The 21,960-nt window shown below is 46.1% G+C and overlaps 1 protein-coding gene across 2 annotated transcripts in view; it reads left to right on the top strand.

Annotated features, from left to right (window-relative positions):
• The first annotated feature begins 1,518 nt into the window (after positions 1–1,518).
• ROCK1 (Rho associated coiled-coil containing protein kinase 1) overlaps positions 1,519–21,960 on the top strand; it is a 523,306-nt gene continuing 502,864 nt past the window's right edge. Inside the window, exon 1 of one of the 2 annotated variants that reach the window (XM_030212894.1) lies at positions 1,519–1,892. In XM_030212894.1, coding sequence (XP_030068754.1) covers positions 1,800–1,892 — 93 coding nt within the window. In that variant the 5' untranslated portion in view covers positions 1,519–1,799. The remainder of the gene's footprint in view (positions 1,893–21,960) is intronic. The other variant, XM_030212901.1, reaches the window with a different exon arrangement.

A 21,960-nucleotide genomic window follows, 5' to 3' on the forward strand; every position in this document is an offset into this window, starting at 1 on the left:
TCATTCGCCCTGTCTCCTCAGCTCGAAACCTTGGGGTTATCTTTGACTCTTCTCTCTCCTTCTCTGCTCATATCCAGCAGATTGCCAAGACCTGTCGTTTCTTTCTTTACAACATCCGTAAAATCCGCCCCTTTCTTTCCGAGCACTCTACCAAAACCCTCATCCACACTCTTGTCACCTCTCGTTTAGACTACTGCAATCTGCTTTTTGCTGGCCTCCCACTTAGTCACCTCTCCCCCCTCCAGTCGGTTCAAAACTCTGCTGCCCGTCTCGTCTTCCGCCAGGGTCGCTTTATTCATACTACCCCTCTCCTCAAGACCCTTCACTGGCTCCCTATCCATTTTCGAATCCTGTTCAAACTTCTTCTACTAACCTATAAATGTACTCACTCTGCTGCTCCCCAGTATCTCTCCACACTCATCCTTCCCTACACCCCTTCCCGTGCACTCCGCTCCATGGATAAGTCCTTCTTATCTGTTCCCTTCTCCACTACTGCCAACTCCAGACTTCGCGCCTTCTGTCTCGCTGCACCCTACGCCTAGAATAAACTTCCTGTGCCTCTACGTCTTGCCCCATCCTTGGCCACCTTTAAATCTAGACTGAAAGCCCTTTAACATTGCTTTTGACTCGTAACCACTCGCCTCCACCTACCCTCCTCTCTTCCTTCCCGTTCACATTAATTGATTTGATTTGCGTACTTTATTTATTTTTTTTGTCTATTAGATTGTAAGCTCTTTGAGCAGGGACTGTCTTTCTTCTATGTTTGTGCAGCGCTGCGTATGCCTTGTAGCGCTATAGAAATGCTAAATAGTAGTAGTAGTAGTACTTTTAGAAGTAGAATACTTTGACTTCCTGTCCAAGACCGGGTCAAGGATAAAATCACCACTCAGGGTGAAGGATAAAATCACCACTCCATATAATAGGAATATCAGAAAGTGGAAGCAGAGCATTAGCAGTTGCATTGGAAAAGGAGGGGTCATCTATATTAAGAGCGTAGATATTACAAAAAAAAACCAAAGGGGATTTGATTAATAAGAGTATTAAAAATTCCTTCCGTTCACACGCCCCCATAAACTAGATTAGTCTTCAGTCCGCAAATCCCATCTAGCTAGAGCTAGGTTGCCCAGTGTATCCGACCTAACCCCACCTCTCTCCAGGACCTTTCAATCTTCTGCCGTAGCACACAGTCGCGCCGGCACTAACTCCGAAAACAGCTGATACAATGGGACGGTTTAAAAGCCAGATCTGCGGGATCCTCTGGATCTTCCGGATCTATTAAGCGCGTTTTAGCGCAATTGCTGTAGTGACAGAAGAAAGGAAAACCAACTCCGCAAACCGGCCCGTGCGCAACGCTGGTCACCCACAGCAGCCGAAGGAACTCACCCTAGCGAGCCGGGTACTACGGTAGTCACAGTCTGTGACGTCTCTCTGTTGGCGCGCGCACGGAAGTGTGCTGTACCCGCCCTATGGCGGCGCGCGCGCCGGGGAGAACGACAACTGTGGAAGTGAGGAGGAGGTGAAGGCGGTGGAGGAGGGAGAGAATTGTGGCTCGTTGGCACTGGAGCAGGGAGGGATAAAAGGAAAGCTCGCCGCAGGAAAAGAAAAAAAAAAGTAACCCGCTCCTAAATTAAAAATAAAAGAAAGCGGGCCCAGGTTGGCCGTGAAACCGCCCGCTTGGCAAACACTGCGCAAAATCGGCAACTTAAGTCTCTTCCTTCCCATCGCGCCCTTCGGCCAGAGACAGACGTAGGAAGTGGCACTTCTTTCCTGCTGCGCTCATACTTCTTGGCTGCAGCATCATGTCGACTGGGGAAAGTTGTGAGACTCGGTTTGAAAAAATCGATGCCCTGCTGAGGGATCCCAAGTCAGAAGTGAATACGGACTGTTTACTGGTGAGTGTGGGTTGTTTCCCGTTTATTGTTGTACGGGGGGGGGGGGGGGTGAGTTGATATTTTTAATTACTTAGGTCAACGTTTAACTGGTAGTGGGCGCGCATAGTTACAGCTGCACGGAGCTCTCTGCTGACCCTTCAGCGTCCTTAAATAAATTAGATTCTTTTGCAGCTGTAGCACGAAGCAGAAAAGGAGCTTTGCAGGCTGTCAGGGGTGCACGCCCAGCCCGAGCCCCGGTTCTTGCATAGATCTCGTCAGGCCTCTGCCATCTCTTCCAACGGTGGTGGGCACAGTTAGATGATGATCGCATGTGTATGTATGCTTATATTTAAATTGCCCTCAGCCTTGGGGTTCGTGCACCTCCTCCACTTTTTTTTTTTTTTTAAATAGGGGAGATGCTCGTTTCAGGGTTCAAAGGTCAGAAGCAGGTACAGTCATGCCGTGTCTGAGGCGGCGTAGAAGTTGTGGCAGGACTTGGGGGGGGGGGGGGGGGGGGGGGTTGTAAAGGCTACGATCTGGCCAGGTGGAGATTAGCTGACGTACCGGTCCTTGGTGTCAGAATGCCTCTCCCAGATTACCAGTGCTGGTTGTTGGGGCACTGAAGGCTGACACGTTTGATTCTGATTTCCTGTTTGCACTAGACGTCGGTTTTGATGAAATATGTTTGCTGTGCCCAGATTACTGACAGAGAATGTAGCGGCCGGTGGGAAAAATAGGATTGTTTTCTTGTGTTCCTTGACTACCAGTACCTACAGCGCTGAAAAGGCCCCGTGGTTGTGGAAATTTGACAGGCGCGCTCTGATGTGATCACTTACGTAAAATAAATAAAATGCGAGTATTTTAAAGTTGCCGTAGCTTGTGTGTGTGTGTGTTTTTTTTGCTTTCGGTCTGCTAAGGTTTGCTTGTTTGACTCCCGTGGCATGAAAACATCCAGAAGCCCCTTGCTAAATTTGTGCATGGAAAGATAATGGAACATCATAGTTTGTGCATTGACATGTAAAAATACCGTTCTTATAAAGTAATGCCCAGCAGTTGGATGAGTTCCCTTGAATCATCATACCTGGTATCGCGATGTAACTGTTCAACAGTCAGGAAGCCTACAAATTATGCTATATAACTTGATTTTATATGCTCGAAGTGTTTTGTAGGTATAAATTATTTTATTACTGTTCAATGGCTAAATATATACTTTCATTGCATAAGCATTCTAGTCTATTAAAAAGCATCTTAAGTATTTGAAGATGTAATATATTTTCTCTCGAATGATCTTAGTTTCCCCATTTTTTAAGACTGATTTTAGACTGTCTTGTATGTTTGCCTTTTGGTGTGTGGGACTGTTTTCTTCGGTGGAGCTGTTCTTCTATATGCTTGTCTGGCATGTAAGTCAAAAAGCTTGAATATTTGTCTGGCAGCCTGAGCAAACATTTTACTGAAATATATGTTGTTTTGTGACCTAGTGGTTTTCTCCTTCTTCTTTGGGCCTCTGGCTAAGTTAGAATATGGACTGGGATCCTGGCACCATGAGCTTTCGTTATCAGTTGTTTCAGGGATTGTTTTCCTCTCTATTTTTTAATCCTTCCAACAAACTGAGGAATGATGCTGTGCCTTAGGGTGCTAAGCTAAAGTTTAGCTTGGGGTTTCATTATGCCTGTGTAAAAGAAAAAAAAATTGTTTCCCAATGCATTAAGCAAATTGAATACAAATGGGGTGTTCACAAAGAAGTGGGCTGTTGTGGGAGTGGGATAGCACACTGGATACATATGGGTCTGTGCTAAGTGCACATGAAAACGGTACAGGACTGGAGCTGTATGCACATATATTTGTGTATGTACTAGAATGCTATTCTGTGCATACAGTTTTGCAATACTATTATTTATGCAAAGAATAGTGTTCCAGCACAGGCACAGATATAAGCGGCTGGAAGTACTAAAGACAAAATTTTGCAAATACCAAGTTTGTCAACAGTTCAGCCTCCTCTTCAAAGAAATCAGAAAAGGTGCTTGTTCTGTATGCTTCCTGGTATAGACTTGAAACAATCATCACATCCTAACTAGTACTGCCTGCAGACTGAGGCCCTCATGATCAAAAGCAAATTCCGGCGCTAGAGGCTGTTAATGCCATACTAGTGCTGGAGTTTGCTGCCGACCCATGATCAGAGACCTCGAGCGCCTGAAACAATGCATTCGAGGGCTCTTAGTGCAAGTAGCATGCAAATGCATGCTAATCAGGGCTCTTAGTGCAAGTAGCTTGCAAATGCATGCTAATCAGCACTTAACGCATTCATCCCCAATGATCAGCGTCCAGTGCGCCAAAGATTAGGTCGCTGGCCGCAGCAAAATCAATGCCAGCTCTGAGCTGGCATTAGACTTTGCGGATAATTGGGGAGGAATGGTGAGCCCTGTCCAGCATGCAGTTGCATGCTGGCAGGCCCCCGTTCCCCCCAAGGCAGATATGGTCTGTAGCTCCGCCCAGCGCATCCCAGGATGCAGTGGGCGGGGCTGGGCGCCACCATTTTGCGGCGGCGTCGACTGGAAGAGGAGGGAGGCAGGCTGCGTCCCTCCTCCAACGAAAGGTAGGGGGGGGGTTGTCACCACGGACCACCAGGATTTGAAAGGAGAACGCTGGGGGGGGGGAGTTGGGGTTGACTTCCAGCCCCCCCCCCCCCCCCACCGTCGCTGGGTGGGAGGGTGGGAGAGCGTTTGGCTGGAGGTGGCCACTTCACAATTTCTGGGGGTTTGGGGGGGGCTGGAGACCCACCGGATCTCCAGCCCTGCCTGAACATGGAGGGGGTGGGATCGTCGGGGGGACCTCCAGCCCCCCCCCCCCCCGTCGCCAGGTGGGAGAGGGTGTGGCCGGCGGTGGCCACGACGTTTTCTGGGGGTTTGGGGGGGGGGGCTGGAGACCCACCGGACCTCCAGCCCCTGTTGTTCGGGCCTTGGGGTAGGCTGTTTGACAGGTTTGGGCTTTTGACAGCCCAGACTTGTCAAACAAGTGCGGGAGGATTGTGCTGAGCGCATGCTCGGCACAATTCGCCCGCACTTATATATGATAATGAAAGATAATTGCGCTGCTTAGATTTGCATGCATTATGTTTGATAATCTATGCAGTAAAGCCCTGCGCTGTTCCAGCGTTATTTTTAGAGCACTGTTCGGAACAGCATGAGGCTTTGGATCATAAGGGCCTGAATGAGTTAACCCATTTTTCCTACTCAGAGCTTGTGTTAAAATCTTAGGTTGTAGAATCCTGGCAGTGTTCTCCTCAGAAATTGTGTCTGCCAGGTGGCATGAAACAGTAGCCAGGGGGTCCTGTCCTGTTCATATTATAACATTTTCTGTTATCTGGTTGGTGTTGCCCAATCAGAGAACTCCTAGGGAGAACTTTGCCTGGGTTAAGGTTTTGAGTCTTTTGTGCACTTCTCTGCATCAGTTTGGAAAACATATCATCTTCATTACTATGGGATTTAAATGTATTGCATGCTGATGTCTACCTAAATTTTGTACACAGTTCATGCACAAGCCTCCTCTTTACATTGTGGACACATAAAAAAATTAAGTGCAAAGCCTAGCACACTTTATTGCATTGGCCCTGCGATCTGGCCTGGACTGGGGCAGTACACCAGGACTTATGGAACCCTGCACCATGGACCCAGAATCTGGCCACCCTCAAGCAATGGCATGGTTCTCTTCTCTTCCTCTTTGGGGGCTGTGAATGTTACTAGCTGGGGAGTAGAAGCCTGGCTCAGAGATCAAACCACTGTGGATTCAGTGTATGTTTTTTTATGACACGGTTGTGTGTGTGCTGTGACACATATTAGGGGTTAGATTTAAGTGATTGGTTAAAAAAAGGCACTTTGTTGCTTTTACAGGTTAGAAGCTGTTAATCATCATCTTTCAATGATTAAATTTCCTGCAACATTGTAAAGTGAAAAAAGCTCACAGTGAAAAGAACTGTGCAAGAGAAATTTCTGCAAAATGAATTGTGGGACCTTTGTCAGATTCTTAAATTTGCTGCAAAAGTCCCACAATGCATTTTGTAAAATGGCTTGAATGTATTTTTCTCCCTCAGGATAATTCTTTACCTTCTAAAGTTGGAGGAAATTAAATAATTAAAAGCTAGATACCAGGGAAAAACTGAACCAAGAGTGTTTTGCACTTTTATTGCTTAACTCTGAAACACAGCCCTAAGGTGCAGTGGTAGAGTTTTCCTAACGTTTTCCCCACAAAGTTTCCGGCTCATGACCAAAGCTGCTCTTCGTGCTGAAGCTTGTGATGTCAGAATACTTCCTTAATGCTTGAGTTGAAAAGCTGTGTGATGGTGAGACTGTTATTACCATAATTAGTAGTCAAGCGATAGTGCATTTGGGGAAGAATTTATTTTGTAGTTTAAAATGAAGTTGCCTCTTTTTTAGTTCTTATCTAATTTCTGAGGAAAGAATGTTTTCAAAGGTTTTGATCATTCCTTCTATTTTAGCCATTTCACCATTATTCTGAATTTATATAAATAGCTCTGCTCTTTTTGAACTTAATGCGGACATCACCTTCATACATCTTGTACAGCAAGAATATATAGCATGAGCAGTATGTACATAGAAACATAGAAAAATATAGGCAGATAAAGACCATATGGCCTATCCAGTTTGTCCATCCATACCATCTATTCTATCACTCCCTTAAAGACTCTATGTACTTGTCCCAAGCTCTCTTGAATTTAGATACCGTTTTCATCTCCACCACTTCTATCGTGAGGCCATGCCATGGATTCACCACCCTTCCGTGAAGAAGTATTCCTCAGGTTAGTTCTGCGTCTATCCCCTTTCACCTTCATCCTATGCCCCCTTTGTTTCAGAGCTTCCTTTCAGTTGAAAGAGACTCGCCTCCTGTGCATTTATGCTGCGTAGGTATTTAAATGCGTCTATCATATCTCCCACCTTTCTTCCAAAGTATACATATTGAGATTTTTAAGTTTGTCCCCATACGCTTCATGACAAAGACCACGGACTGTTTTAGTAGCTGCCCTCTGGACTGACTCTATCCTGTTTATATCTTTTTGAAGTTGTAGACTCTAGAATTGTACACAATATTATAAATGAGGTCTCACTAGAGTCTTGTACAGGAGCTTCATCACCTCCTTTTTCCTACCGGCCATTCCTGTGCTGTTGCCTTTTCTATTTGTTTGGCCACCTTAAGATCATCACATACAATCACGCCCAAGTCCCACTCCTATTTTTTGTGCATAAAAGCGCTTCATCCCCTAAACTGTACTGTTCCCTGGGGTTTTTACAACCCAAATGCATGATCCTGCATTTTTTTTAGCATAAATCTAGGCTGTCGAATTCCAGACCATTCCTCTAGCTTTGGTGAATCCTTTCACATGTTATCCACACCATTCGCGATGTTTATCCTATTGCAGATTTTGCTATTATCCTCAAAAAGGCAAACCTTATCAGACATGAAGGATGGATTTAAAAGCTTTATAGAAAAACAGGATGTATGGCTATACTAGTACATAAGTATTGCCATATTGGGAAAGACCAAAGGTCCATTGAGCCCAGCATCCTGTTTCCAACAGTGGCCAATCCAGGTCACAAATACCCGGCAAGATCCCAAAAATGTACAAAACATTTTATACTGCTTATCCCAGAAATAGTGGATTTTCCCCAAGTCCATGTAATAACAATCCATGGACTTTTCCTTTAGGAAGCTGTCCAAACCTTTTTAAAACTCCGCTAAACTAACCGCCTTTACCACATTCTCTGGCAACGAATTCAAGAGTTTAATTACACGTTGAGTGAAGAAAAATTTTCTCCGATTCGTTTTAAATTTACTACATTGTAGCTTCATCGCATGCCCCCTAGTCCTAGTATTTTTGGAAAGCGTGAACAGACGCTTCACATCTACCTGTTCAACTCCACTCATTATTTTACAGACATTTATCATATTTCCCCTCAGCCGCCTTTTCTCCAAGCTGAAGAGCCCTAGCCGCCTTTCCTCATAGGGAAGTCGTCCCATCCCCTTTATCATTTTTGTCACCCTTCTCTGCACCTTTTCCAATTCCACTATATCTTTTTTGAGATGTGGCGATCAGAATTGAACACAATATTCAAGGTGCAGTCGGGGTTAATTTTCAGTGGTTGTGAAGACTGTGTTACTTTAAGCATTGGCATTTTAAATACATATATACAGCACAACTATACATAAAATCAGTAGTGCTGAATATGCATATTATATGGTTACTACGCCATATACTTAGAGGCATATTTTCAAAGCACTTAGCCTTCCAAAGTTCCATAGAAACCTATGGAACTTTGGAAGGCTAAGTGCTTTGAAAATGAGCCTCTTAGTTTTACATCTGCTATCTAGCAGATCTAATTTAAACATAGAAGATTTTCTAATAGTGTTTGAAAATTGCTTCTGCCCAGAAATTAAAAAGCTTGCCCTGTGCCACCACAAACCTGGCCCCTTATTATGTGGTTAGTAACAGACTGTTCAGATGGACTTTCGTCCTGATAACTATCTGTATAGCTGCTGAAAATATACAGATAAGTTATATGCTCCCTGGCTGCCACTAAAAATATAACTTGCTTTGAATATCAGCTCCACGATCTTTATTATAAAAAGTATGAAAATAGATAAAATGTATTAAGATAATTCTTTTAAGAAACAAGGAAAATTTCTGTCTTGAAGAATTGATCTGATGTTTGCTGTCTTTTTTGAAAGCTTTTAATTATCTTATGTAGTGTTATTTTAGAAAGAACTAAGGTGTAGCTGAATGGCTCAGCCAATCAAAGTAACAGGTCCAGGAAGGTAGGTAGGAGGAATGATTTCTTTTAAAATGTAAAAGAACAAGTGTTCTAAAATCTAACAAAATTATAAGTCGGAGACCAGAGTGATGAAAGATGTATATGTAACTTCTGTGGGAAGAAACTGGCATGTGCATTTCTGAGACCCAAAAGCCAATGACATGAAAGGAAAATCTTTGAACTGTGAGCAAATATAAAGGGTAGAGGAACAGTGTTTAGCAAGTGAATGAAGTGTGGTCTATGAACAGAGTACTGAGAGATGAGATTGGAACCTTGACCATATGTTCAGTGGTGAAATTCCATGGTCAAATAACAAAAATACACTGGGAAAAGGACTGAAAATTTATAGAATATAGTGGCATTTTTCATGAGATCAAGGAGAAAAATTTGGAATTAGTGAGTTAAAAAATCTTTATTTCCTGTATTCTGTAGTAACAACTTCATGGGCTTTTTTCTTCCATCATTGAAGTTCTCTAATATCAAATTCATTTGTGGAGAAACTTTCTAGTACATAAGTTACAAACAGAAAAGGTAGAAGGAGAGAAACCTGAAAGCAGAAATAAATTAGAATCAAGACTTCCTCCTAGTTAGATGCAGAAGAAAGAACTAGAGAAGAACTATGAATCCACCTACCCCATACTCTTATCCTTATCTGTGATTCATATATGTCCATGAATCTCTGGTAACAAACAAAACAGCGAAGAGGACCAACAAAAGAAAAAAATAATAAAAAATAAAATAAAAAAGTAAAAAATATAATAATAAAAACAAAAAATAAAAACAAAAAATATAGGGCATCAATACTGGTTGTTGAAATTCAAAAATAAACTTTATTTGTCAATGGATAGCAAGGAGAAAGGAACTCGACACAGCTGTGTTTCGGCCATACAGGCCTGCGTCAGGAGTCTATACAAATAAAAACACATATATGATTTAAAATGAATAAATAGCATGAATGTTGAAGCATTTAATGATAACATCAAGAGACATTACAAATGCTAAACTTTCTATAACAATAGAAATTATCAAACAAAAACAAATTTTCGTAACAAAAGCAGCTAAACTCTGAAACGTATACATAAAGATAAAATATGAGAAAGCTGATCACATATTTATATAACATAACAAAACTCCAAAAGCATTCTGTTAAACAAAAGGTTATATATATATATATATATATATATATATATATATATATATATATATATATGTAAATCTCAGGGTAATCAAACCCACTGGATGATAACCATCGTACGATGTACTGGTTACAAACAAAAGTAAAATGGAACAAATATGCAAGAACAGTATCCTATATCAATCATACTATTGGCACTTATATCATCTTTGATATAAGCAGTATCAAATGTAGTATTTAAAAGTTAAGCAAACAAAAGCTTTATATGTATATTAAAAAATAGTATTAAGAATAAAGATAAAATATGTGAGGAAACATAATTTACCTTCTCACTGTATGCTGATCTTATATACTATCCAATTAGGGAGAGAATGTGTATATCTATGAAGAATCATAATGGAAATAATAAAAAAAAAGGGGGCTAGTCCAATGTGTTGCGAATGTTCATCATCATTATAAAGTAACCATTATTGTTGAACTAGATGACTTTTTGTAGGAAATGTAACAAAAAAACGCTAGTTAAAACAGAGAATGTTACAAAAGTAGCAAAACTAGTGACACATTGTCGCCAGCCTTTCCTTTAAATTCACATATTACACTAGATGTTGTTGCATAGAGCAATTTCAAGCTACATGGCATGTTCTATAGCTAAACAAAACTTGAAACTAAAACTACAGTTTAGCAAACGTTGTTTATCAATATGGCTATAAAAAGCTTGTACCTTAATTCATTTCTTACAAAAAAACTTTATCGATCTATTAGATTCAATGTGGATATATTTTTATCATTTCTACACTTGCACTAGTTATATCGAAAAATGTAGCGAAAGAAAATACATTATCGTCAAACTTCCTAATGTTCACAAAGAACCTCTAAGTCGCATGGTATGGTGATATCGCAAACATCACTAGTGAAAAATCTATTTCTTAAAAAATTGTCATTATGTTTCTATCAACTTTAGGCATGCACCGATCGTCTACACAAACGTAATAAGGGTGTCGATTAAAGCGTTTCCCCTAATTTCCTTATAACTTATGTATATCGTTGAAAATCTTTTAAACATTGATGTACGCAGCCACTTTAAGCTGTCGCCTATCGATATGACTGAGTGCGTACAGCTTATTACATGCTTCAACATTCATGGTATTTATTCATTTTAAATCATATATATGTTTTTATTTGTATAGACTCCTGACGCAGGCCTGTATGGCCGAAACACAGCTGTGTCGAGTCCCTTTCTCCTTGCTATCCATTGACAAAGTTTATTTTTGAATTTCAACAACCAGTATTGACGCCCTATATTTTTTTTGTTTTTATTTTTTGTGTTTTTATTATTATATTTTTTACTTTTTTATTTTATTTTTTATTATTTTTTTCTTTTGTTAGTCCTCTTCGCTGTTTTGTTTGTTGCTAGTTTTTGCGAAGACTGGTTTCTTCTGTTTTTTTGTACCATGAATCTCTGGTGGCAGAAACACTATCTTAAAGAGTTTAGGAAGCAGGGGGTTTAAGATATCCAGTTTGTGTGTAGTGCTTCCCATCCAGTATGACCCCATTTTAACATTTAAAAATTAAGTTCACATGATTCCAGATAATGATGAAAACAAAATGGTAGAACAGTGCTCATCTCCTTGCTGTCGTCATCTATATTCTCTTCCTCTCCAAAGCATATAGTAAATAGCAGCAGCACCAATAATCAGCACATAACTCTTTGTGTTGGTATGTTCACAGAGACCCTAGCATTCTTTCTGGGTTTCCAGTTTAGCAGAAAGTCCCCAGAGGAGGAGGGGGCAGGGCCTGTGAACATTCACTGATTTCAGACACCAAGCTGGGCTGCCACTGTTGAATATAGTTCACAGTGGAGATCCAGAGGGATCAAATTTGAAGTCCTGGTGTATACGTTTGTAGGGTACCCTTTTTTTTTAGTGATGCAACTGTACTGCTTTTTGGATTTGTCTAAACAATATATTCCTTTTAGCACTTTGTAGAGCCAATGTTACCAATCTTGCATTATGTTTGTAATTGTCCATGAAGTTCTGGGGTAGGGTTACCATATGGCTCCAGAAAAAGGTGAACATATTGATCCAGTCCGGGTTTTGTTTCCATTGAAAGCAATGGAAGTAAAACCCAGACTGGCTCAATCTCTCTTCCCTTTTCTGGAGCCATATGGTAACCCTATGTTCGGGTAGCTTAATTGGTGGAATATTCTCTCTGAAGTTTAGTGGTATATCAGTCTGCATTGAGGGCTTCTTTTGCTAAGCCGCGCTAGCGATTCCCACATGGCAAATGAAAGGAAGCCCATAGGAATTGAATGGGCTTCCTCATTTGCTGCACCAGGAATTGCTAGCGCAGCTTAGTAAAAGAGGCCCTGAGACTATTAGAGTTTCCTTGGCTCATGGTGCCATAGTGTCTGTGCTAGAGGAGCAGAGGGTTAGTTGCTGGGTGTAGAAATGACTGTTTAAAAAGTGCTTTTCATTCTTGTAGAAGTCAAATTTTCTAGGAACTTGCATACTGAACCTCTGATAGCACAACCTCTTAATTTATTGGTATCCATCCTGTATAACTCTTCTTTTCCTTCCTCCTGTACTTGAAGCAGTGTTATTCCATATCATCAAGCTGATCAATCCATAGACTGGTGGGTTGTGTCCATCTACCAGCAGGTGGAGATAGAGAGCAAACTTTTGCCTCCCTATATGTGGTCATGTGCTGCCGGAAACTCCCCAGTATGTTCTCTATCTCAGCAGGTGGTGGTCACACACAGCAGCAGCTCTGGCTAGGCCTCCAAGCCTAATCCTTAGGTTTTGTTGAGGCCTGGGGTTGAGGGCTCTTTTGAGCAAGTGCAAACCTGGTGGTGCCAGGTCCCTCCTTTTCCCCCCCCCTCCCGCTGGCTCCGTTTAAAAAAAAAAAAACAAAAAAAAAAAACAAAAACATTTTAAACGTCTTTAAAGGCGTTTAATTCGACGTTTCTTTAAACGTTCATTGCAGCTACTCACTGGGACACCAGTTCGTTACAGCTCGGAGCGGCAAGCAGGTAATTTTACCTTTTATAGCGGGCAGGGGGTTCCCCGATTCTTCTCCTCGTGGCAATGGCGTCGGAGGGCGAGGGCGCAAAGGGTCGCTCCCCGGATCGCTGGAGCGCTTCTAGAGGGGATGCGGGGGTTTTACAACCTGATTCGCCCTTGATGGGTGATAGTTTAGTGACCGATGAATGTCCTGGTCGTTCCTCCGGCGTGGCTGTTTTTTCCCGCCATAACCGCCCATCCCCCGCTCCTCGCCTCCGCCATCTTGGCCGGCCACGCGCTCGGACGGCTTCTTCGTGGGCCGCCCTTGAGGTTGGAGACATTAATGCCATGAACGCCCTTAATTTGGGCGACGGCACAAAGCGGCTAAAGTTAAGCGCCGTTCTTCCCGCGCGGCTCCTTCACGGAGTTTCGCGCCGGACGCCATTTTGGATGCGCAGCATGTCTCTCCCCCGCTAGTGCGAGCACCGGTTGAGAGTGCGTCTAGGGCTGTTGCCCAGGCTGCGGAAGTGCACAGTCTGGGGGGTTTTTCCCCCGAGTTTGTTTTGCTGCTGCATCAGGCTTTCCTCATGCAAACGCTGCCCCTGCTCCCTCTTCTGATAAGGAGGTTGAGGTTCCCAGAGGTAAACGCCCTCGGGTTGATTTCCAGGCCTTGGAGGACTTTTGTCTCCTCCGATGTAGATGAGGGCAGCGTGTCTGAGGTCTCCCAACGATCCTTTGCGGATTCCTTGGAGGAGATAGATCCCCGCTCGGATGGAGCGGATGACCCCTCTGCAGCGCGGCTTTTTAGCCCAGAGGATTTGTCCAACCTGTTGTTACAGGCCATGGACACTTTGAAGATTTCCTCTCCGGAGGACGTCTCTCCCTCAGCCCCTGTTGGCTCTGCCATTATGCTGGGGACGAAGCGCCCGCCTAGAACCTTCCACGTGCATGATGCCATGCACACCTTAATTGCGGCTCAATGGGATGTCCCGGAAACGAGCCTTAAAGTGGCTAGGGCTATGTCCCGCCTCTATCCTTTGCCTGTGAGTGAACGTGAGGCCTATCTGTGGCCTACCGTGGATTCTTTAATCACTGCGGTGACTAAGAAAGCGGCGTTGCCGGTGGAAGGTGGCACGGCCCTAAAGGACGCCCAAGACAGAAGATTGGAGGCGGCCTTAAGGTCGTCCTTTGAGGCAGCTGCTTTAAGTTTGCAGGCCTCAGTTTGCGGCTCCTATGTGGCCAGGGCGTGCCGGACTATGGTGCAGCGGGCTTCCCCCTCGGATCATTCCTTGAGGGCTGATTGGCCGGCCCTGGAATCGGGCTTAGCCTATTTGGCAGACTTGCTGTATGATGTCTGGAGAGCCTCAGCTAAAGGCATGGCTCAGACAGTCTCTGCGCGGCGGTGGCTTTGGCGGAAACATTGGTCTGCTGACCACGCCTCTAAATCCCGCCTGGCTAGATTGCCTTTTAAAGGCAAGCTGCTCTTTGGGGTCGAGCTGGACAAAATCGTGACCGATCTCGGCACGTCTAGGGGCAAGAAATTACCAGAGGTCAGGGCTCGGGTTAGTACTCGTCCCGGTACCTCCAGAGGACGGTTGCAGGAAGCCCGTCGGTACCGCCCGGGCAAGTCGGGTTCCTCTGCCCCCTCTTCCTTCAAGAGGAATTTCTCCCCCAAGCAGCATTCCTTTCGCAGAGACCGCCGTCCCGGAGGTGCTCCCTCCGGTCCTCCCCCAGGGTCTCGTACCCAATGACGGGGCCTTGGTCCACGCCCCAGTGCAGATTGGAGGACGGCTGTCCTCGTTTCTGGGCGAGTGGACCACTATAACTTCAGATGCGTGGGTGCTGGAAGTCATCAGAGACGGCTACAAGCTAGAGTTCTGCTAACCCTTAAGAGACGGGTTTGTACTCTCTCCCTGCAAGTCTCCGGTCAAGCTGTGGTAGTGCAGCAGACCTTGGACAACCTGATCCGCCTGGGTGCGGTCGTTCCGGTGCCAAAAAATCAGATTGGCAAGGGACGTTACTCCATTTACTTTGTGGTTCGAAAGAAAGGAGGCTCTGTCCGGCCTATCCTCGACCTCAAAGGGGTCATTCGGGCCTGGAAAGTGAGGCACTTTCGCATGGAGACTCTCCGCTCTGTTATAGCGGCAGGGAAGGCAGGAGAGTTCTTGGCTTCCTTGGACATCAAGGAAGCGTACCTGCATATTCCCATCTGGCCTCCTCTCCAACGCTTTTTGCGTTTTACAGTCCTGAGACGACACTTCCAGTTCAGAGCCCTCCCTTTCGGGTTGGCTACTGCTCCGCGGACCTTTTCCAAAGTAATGGGGGTCATAGCGGCCTTCCTGCTGAAGGAAGGAGTACAAGTCCATCCTTATCTGGACGACTGGTTGATCCGAGCCCCCTCTTATGCAGAGTGCGGCAAAGCTATGGACCGGGTAGTTGCTCTTTTGAGCTACCGGGGATGGATCATCAACTGGAAGAAGAGCCAGCTGCGCCCGACTCAGTCCCTGGAGTATCTGGGAGTTCGATTCGACACCCAAGTGGGCAGAGTGTTCCTGCCAGACAATCGGATTGTCAAGCTTCAGGCTCAGGTGGACTAGTTTCTAGTAGCCTCTCCTATTCGGGCTTGGGACTACGTGCAGCTGTTGGGCTCTATGACGGCCACGATGGAAGTAGTGCCCTGGGCCAGGGCTCATATGAGACCACTACAGCTATCTCTGCTGCTGCGCTGGACTCCGATGTCGGAGGATTATGCTGTGCGCCTTCCCGTGGACCCAGCAGTGCGCAAGGCGCTGAGCTGGTGGACGCAGACAGACAAGTTGTCTGCTGGATTGCCTCTGGTGACCCCGGAGTGGATTGTCGTCACGACAGACGCCTCTTTGATGGGCTGGGGAGCCCACTGCTTGGGAAGGACAGCGCAGGGGCTCTAGTCTCCTGCAGAGGCAAGTGGTCTATCAACCTCCTGGAACTCAGAGCCATTCGGTTGGTGTTATTGCAGTTCTTCCCGGTACTGGTGTTGAGGCCTGTACGGGTCCGGTCGGACAATGCCACGGCTGTGGCCTATATCAACCGCCAGGGAGGTACCAAGAGCGCCCCTCTAGCCAAGGAGGCTATGAGTCTTTGCCAGTGGGCGGAAGCGAACCTGGAGCAGCTTTCAGCGGCCCACATTGCCGGAGTCATGAATGTCAAGGCGGTCTTTCTCAGTCGCCATCCCTTGGAGCCCGGAGACTGGCAACTATCTGCTCAGGCGTTCTTGGACATCACGAAGCGCTGGGGCCAGCCGAGCCTAGTTCTGATGGCGTCATCGGCCAATTGCCAAGTGCCGCGCTTTTTCAGCAGAGGACGGGACCCTCGATCCCTGGGAGTAGATGCTCTTCTCCAACAGTGGCCGACACAAGAGCTCCTCTATGTGTTCCCGCCCTGGCCCATGTTGGGCAGGGTGCTAGACCGGGTGGCAAAGCATCCCGGCAGGGTAATCCGGGTGGGTCCGGATTGGCCCAGACGTCCCTGGTATGCGGACTTGATCAGGCTCTCAGTCGACGATCCTCTGCGGCTGTCAGTGGAGCAGGGCCTGTTACATCAGGGTCCCGTGGTGATGGAAGATCCCTCCCCCTTTGGTCTTACGGCCTGGCTATTGAGCGGCAGCGTCTGAGGAAGAAGGGCTTCTCAGACAAGGTCATCGCCACTATGCTAAGAGCGAGGAAGCGCTCTACTTCTACTGCTTATGCCAGGGTTTGGCGTATGTTTGCAGCGTGGTGTGAAGCAGGCTCACTTTCTCCCTTCACTGCTCCAATTTCTTCAGTGTTGGCGTTCCTGCAAGAAGGTCTGGAGAAAGGCCTGTCGCTCAGTTCCCTTAAAGTCCAGGTAGCGGCTCTGGCTTGCTTCAGGGGCCGCCTGAAGGGTGCTTCCCTGGCTTCGCAGCCAGATGTGGTGCGCTTTCTCAAGGGAGTTAATCACCTGCGCCCTCCTCTGCACTCAGTGGTGCCTGCGTGGAATCTCAACCTGGTGCTAAGAGCATTGCAGAAGCCGCCTTTGGAACCCTTGTCGAGGGCATCTCTGAAAGACCTGACGTTGAAAGCAGTCTTTTTGGTGGCTATCACTTCAGCCAGAAGAGTTTCCGAGCTCCAGGCGCTCTCATGTCGAGAGCCTTTTCTGCAGTTCACTGAGGCAGGAGTGACTATTCGCACAGTGCCTTCCTTCCTGCCCAAGATTGGTTCTCGCTTCCATGTGAATCAGCAGCTCTGTCTCCCTTCCTTTCGTAGGGAGGACTACCCAGAGGAGTACTCCGCTCTTGAATATCTGGATGTGAGACGAGTCATCATCAGATACTTGGAAGTGACCAATGATTTCCGGAAATCGGATCATCTGTTTGTCCTGTTTGCAGGTCCTCGTAAGGGTCTGCAGGCTGCTAAGCCTACAGTGGCAAGATGGGTCAAGGAAGCCATTGCAGCGGCTTATGTGGCCGCGGGGAAGGTGCCGCCTATCCAGCTGAGGGCTCACTCCACTAGAGCTCAGGCGGCCTCGATGGCAGAGGCCGGATCCGTCTCCTTGGAAGAGATATGCAAGGCGGCAACTTGGGCTTCGGCTCATACATTCTCCAAGCATTACCGTTTGACTGTGGCTGCACGGGCGGAGGCCCGGTTTGGAGCTTCAGTGTTGCGGTCAGGGATTTCAATGTCCCGCCCTGGGTGAGTACTGCTTCGGTACATCCCACCAGTCTATGGATTGATCAGCTTGATGATATGGAAGGTAAAATTATGTATAATCATACCTGATAATTTTCTTTCCATTAATCATAGCTGATCAATCCATAGCCCCTCCCAGATATCTGTACTGTTTTTATTCTGGTTGCATTTCAGGTTCAAGTTTAGTCTTCAGTTACTTCAGAAAGACTTCGTGTTCAAGTTTTTTCACTTGGATTCTTCAAGAGTTGAGACGAGTTTGTGTTACAGTGAGCTGCTGCATTCCTCTCCCCCCCGTTTTACGGGGCTGGATTGAGACATAAATTCTGCCGGCACTCCCTCCCGCTTCGTGCGGCTGTAGGGCAGTTTTGTACCCTTCCCGCTTCGGCGGTGTTAGGGTCAGTCAGCTCCTCCCGCGGTTGCGGTTGCAGGATAAGCCAGATCCCCCCGCATCGGCGGGTGTGGTGTCCCTCCCCGCTCCGCGGGGATGAGCTGGACGGATTCCCCTCCCCCACTTGTGTGGGGATGAGCTGGGTTAATTCCCCTCCCCCGTTTCGGCGGTGGTGAGCTGGGCAGAGTGTCCCTTCGTGGGTGTAATTCTCTAAGTGCTGAGTCCTGCGGATGGAGCTTTGATATCGACATACTGAGGAGTTTCCGGCAGCACATGACCACATATAGGGAGGCAAAAGTTTGCTCTCTATCTCCACCTGCTGGTAGATGGACACAACCCACCAGTCTATGGATTGATCAGCTATGATTAATGGAAAGAAAATTATCAGGTATGATTATACATAATTTTACCTTACTCAGTTCAAGGTGGTTAAAGTGAAGCATAAGGGAGTAGAAAGCTGCACTTCCATAGCAGAAATTAAGTACACTTGAGTATATTGGATAAGATTTAACCACTGGACACATTTAACTTGGAACTTTTGGCAAATGGACTAGACCATTAACACGCCAATGCATGCTTAGCTAGTAGCTTCCCCATAGGGATTGTAAATTGAGGTAACCATCAGAATCTGAGCACCTAATGGATAACACCTGATGACCAAAATGCAGAGAAGCAACAAATAAAGGTCAATGAAAAGAGCAAAACAGATAAAGCTATTTGAAAAACAGAGGAGCAAAATTTTTAAAATGCCAATCAGAATAGCAGAATAACAAGCAAAATATTAACAGCAACATCCAAAAAGAGAAACATTTTTTGATACTTTTTTCTCACACTTGTTTTGCTCTAACTGCTAAAAATATTTTTGACTTCTGCCTAAGTTTTCTAAATATATTCCACTCCTGGGTATTAGCAATTGGGCTCATCTCCAGTGTTGCCACCCAGTGTGCTTTCAGACCTGATTAGATGCGCCACAGATGTGTCCCCACTGCCTGATGTTAAAGTTCAAGCCAGTATGTGGTCTCTGCTTGCATCACCTTAGAGTAACAAGAGATGAGGGTGGGAATGAGCAGGCAGTATGTAAGGCATGGATAGCCAGTCCTTTTTTTGTTAGCACACAGGCACCTTCTCCTTTGAGTCCTTCCAGCTTCTGTTGTGGCTTTCAGTGCTTTCCTAGCTTTTCTTTTAATCATACAAGTCTTCTGTCCACATGGAGATCGGTGTGCAGCACAACATATTTGAACATGTAGGTGTGTCTTGGCATTGACATGAGTCATGCAATAGTGTGTGTGTGTGTGTTTTTTTTAATATGTACCTCTCCTGTTGAGAATATTCTATTCTATTCTGTTGTGTTACAGCAAACAGTGGCAGGAGGTTTACTATAGAGCAGTGATCTCTATTATAGAGCAGAAGACCTCAGTAACTTGGTGAAAGAACTGGGGAAAACGTTTCCACGGTGGTTGCCTGAGGATCAGCCGAAAGCCTCTGGTCAACCATCTTCAGGGGGCTTTTGATCTCAGTTTCAAGATAGCAGTATGGTCAGAAGTTCCGCTTTCAGGCATGCCAATCTTTTGTGTAGACAGGAAGTCCTCCTCTCAGCTAGAGTGCCCAATGCCTCTAAAGCTTCAGTGACATCACCAGTATATGCTGTGTTGCTCCCTGGAAGATTTCAGTATTTTCTCTACCTCTAGCAGGTGGTAGGGTTTGCTGGTTGTTGCTCCTTTCCTTTGCCTAGCTCCCTGCTCTGCTGACCGTGGGCACACAGCGTGGTAGAGCCTAAGGACCACTCCCAGGGTTTGGGACTGAACCTGGTCGAGCGTGGAGTATGGATCTGCAGCCCCCCAGTGACGCTTTGGCTCGGTCCCACTGGATCTTGCCTGAAGAGTGCCAGTCCCCACTCCTCCCTTACTGCATGTACACCCTGTTTGGGTATAACCCCCCCCCCCCAGGCTCCCCCTGCGTTTCCAGGTTCAAATTATTTAATTGGCCTAGTTTTTTCCCTTTTGAGGGATTTGGGGCGCCTTTTTTGCTGCTACTGCAGTTTTAAAAAAGATCTAGAAAAAAATAAAACAAAAAAACAAAAGTTGTAAGCACATATAGGGAAATCCCTTGTGTATAGAGGATTTCCCTTCTATAGCACCTGTGGGAGCCAGGGAAATCAACGGAGTCATTAGGATCTTGGATTGAGGCAGGCCCTGATCATTCTACAGGTCCTTGCATATAAGACAGAGAGCACTTTGTAAAAAAAAAAAAAAAATCCTCATGCGTAACTTAAATGCTTCTCTGGTCTCTGTAGGTAACAAATGAAGGTCAATAAACACAGGTGTAATGCTTTTTTATATTTTATGAGCTGAATACAATAAGTTTTGCCTAATGACATAGGAGTTCAAGCTCATCTGTTAACCACTGCTTTTGGTTCCTCATTTGTTGATATACGCTGCCATGGTTAGTTTGTTGGAGAAGACTCATGGCTGCGTTATTCACACTGTCCTGGCAGGCTAAGAGCACTTTCCTTGTCATCAGCAGCAGATGAATCCATGAACTGATGGGTTGTATCCGCCTACCAGCAGGTGGAGATAGAGAGCACTGAAAAACCATAGTGCCTCTTGGACGGCTAGCCCCAACTGCCTTCAGTATTTCTCTATCTCCCAGTAGATGTGGACGTAGCTTGATAAGCTCCTGGATTTCAGACTGCCTGAGGTGGCTCCTGTGCTTTGCCAGTTGAGCAGGGGTGTTGTGGCTGGTGGTGCCCACTTAAAGGCATATAGGTTCGCCCTTTCCCTGCCTTACCCATTCCCCCCGCCTCCCGGAGTCCATATGTCGCTGCCTGCCTCCAACTTTCCTCACAGCGTTAAAAAAAAAAAAAAAAAAAAAAAGCACGTTTTTACTGCATGGCTGTTCTGAGGCTTTTCCTAGTGATTCTGGTTCTGTGCAGCTTGACCGGAGCTCGTTGACTCGGTCCTCTGAGGTGAGAGTGGTGCCCAGCTCCTCCTGGGAGGTCCCACGGACACCTTTCTGATTGGGGTAAGTTTTGGCGCGAAGACGCCATTTTATTGCTATATTCCTGTCCTGTCGAACAATGGCTGCTGAAGGAGTTGAGCGCTGCTACCGTTGTGGTAAACGCAGATCAGCAGCAGGACTGTGTAAAATGTGCTCCTTAGACACTCACGCTGGTTTGAGCGTGCCGAGCGATGTTTCTTCCCGCTCGATGGAGCTGGCAGCGGGCGCCATTTTGGAAGCGCCACATGCCTCAACCGTCGTGGTTGCAGAGGAGTCCGAGTGCAGGGGGACGCCTCGTTTAGAGGCTGCCAGAGGAGCTCCTACATCCGTTTCTCCTAATTCGGAGGCGGAGGGTCAGGGTGAGTTTTTCTCCCCTGAGTTTGTGCTGTTAATGCATAAGGCTTTCATGCTGAAAAGAGCTCTGTCGCAGGTGTCTGACACTGCGTTGCATCCTGGCTGCCCTCCGGGTGTTGATGCCCCGGGGATGGCTTCAGAGGTTATTTCCTCCCCCGAGCGTTGGAAATACGCTAAACATAGAGAGGTAAACTCCCCGTCTGAAAGTGGTGCGTATCCTTTCCCGTGGTCGGGCTGTGGAGAGTCTGAGGGATCTGGCAGGCCCTCAGGGACGGATGATCCAGAGGAGGGTGTCTGTTTGCCACTGGATTTGGATGATCCCAGTGCGGTCCGGATTTTCCACCGTGACGATCTGCCAGCTCTCATTACTGACGCCTTGCAGGCCCTCTCGATTGATGATCCTGCTGAAGGCGAGGCCTCCTCTGTTAATCTTAGGATGGCGAGTACTAAGAAGCCTACTCGGGCCTTTCCGGTGCATGACTCCATCCAAGAGCTTATTTCTGCTCAATGGTCTGATCCCGATGGGCCTTTGAAAGTGACCAGGGCTATGGGTCAGCTTTACCCTGTGCGTGAGGAGCACTTGGCCCCTTTGGGGATGTCCAAAGTGGATGCATTGGTCACGGCGGTGACAAAAAAGACCACTCTCCCAATAGAGGGAGGGGTCACTTTGAAAGACATGCAGGACCGGCGGCTGGAGTCCGCGCTGAAGCGGT

This window comes from Microcaecilia unicolor, chromosome 1 (genome assembly GCF_901765095.1).
Source record: "Microcaecilia unicolor chromosome 1, aMicUni1.1, whole genome shotgun sequence".
NCBI classification, from domain to species: Eukaryota; Metazoa; Chordata; class Amphibia; order Gymnophiona; family Siphonopidae; genus Microcaecilia; species Microcaecilia unicolor.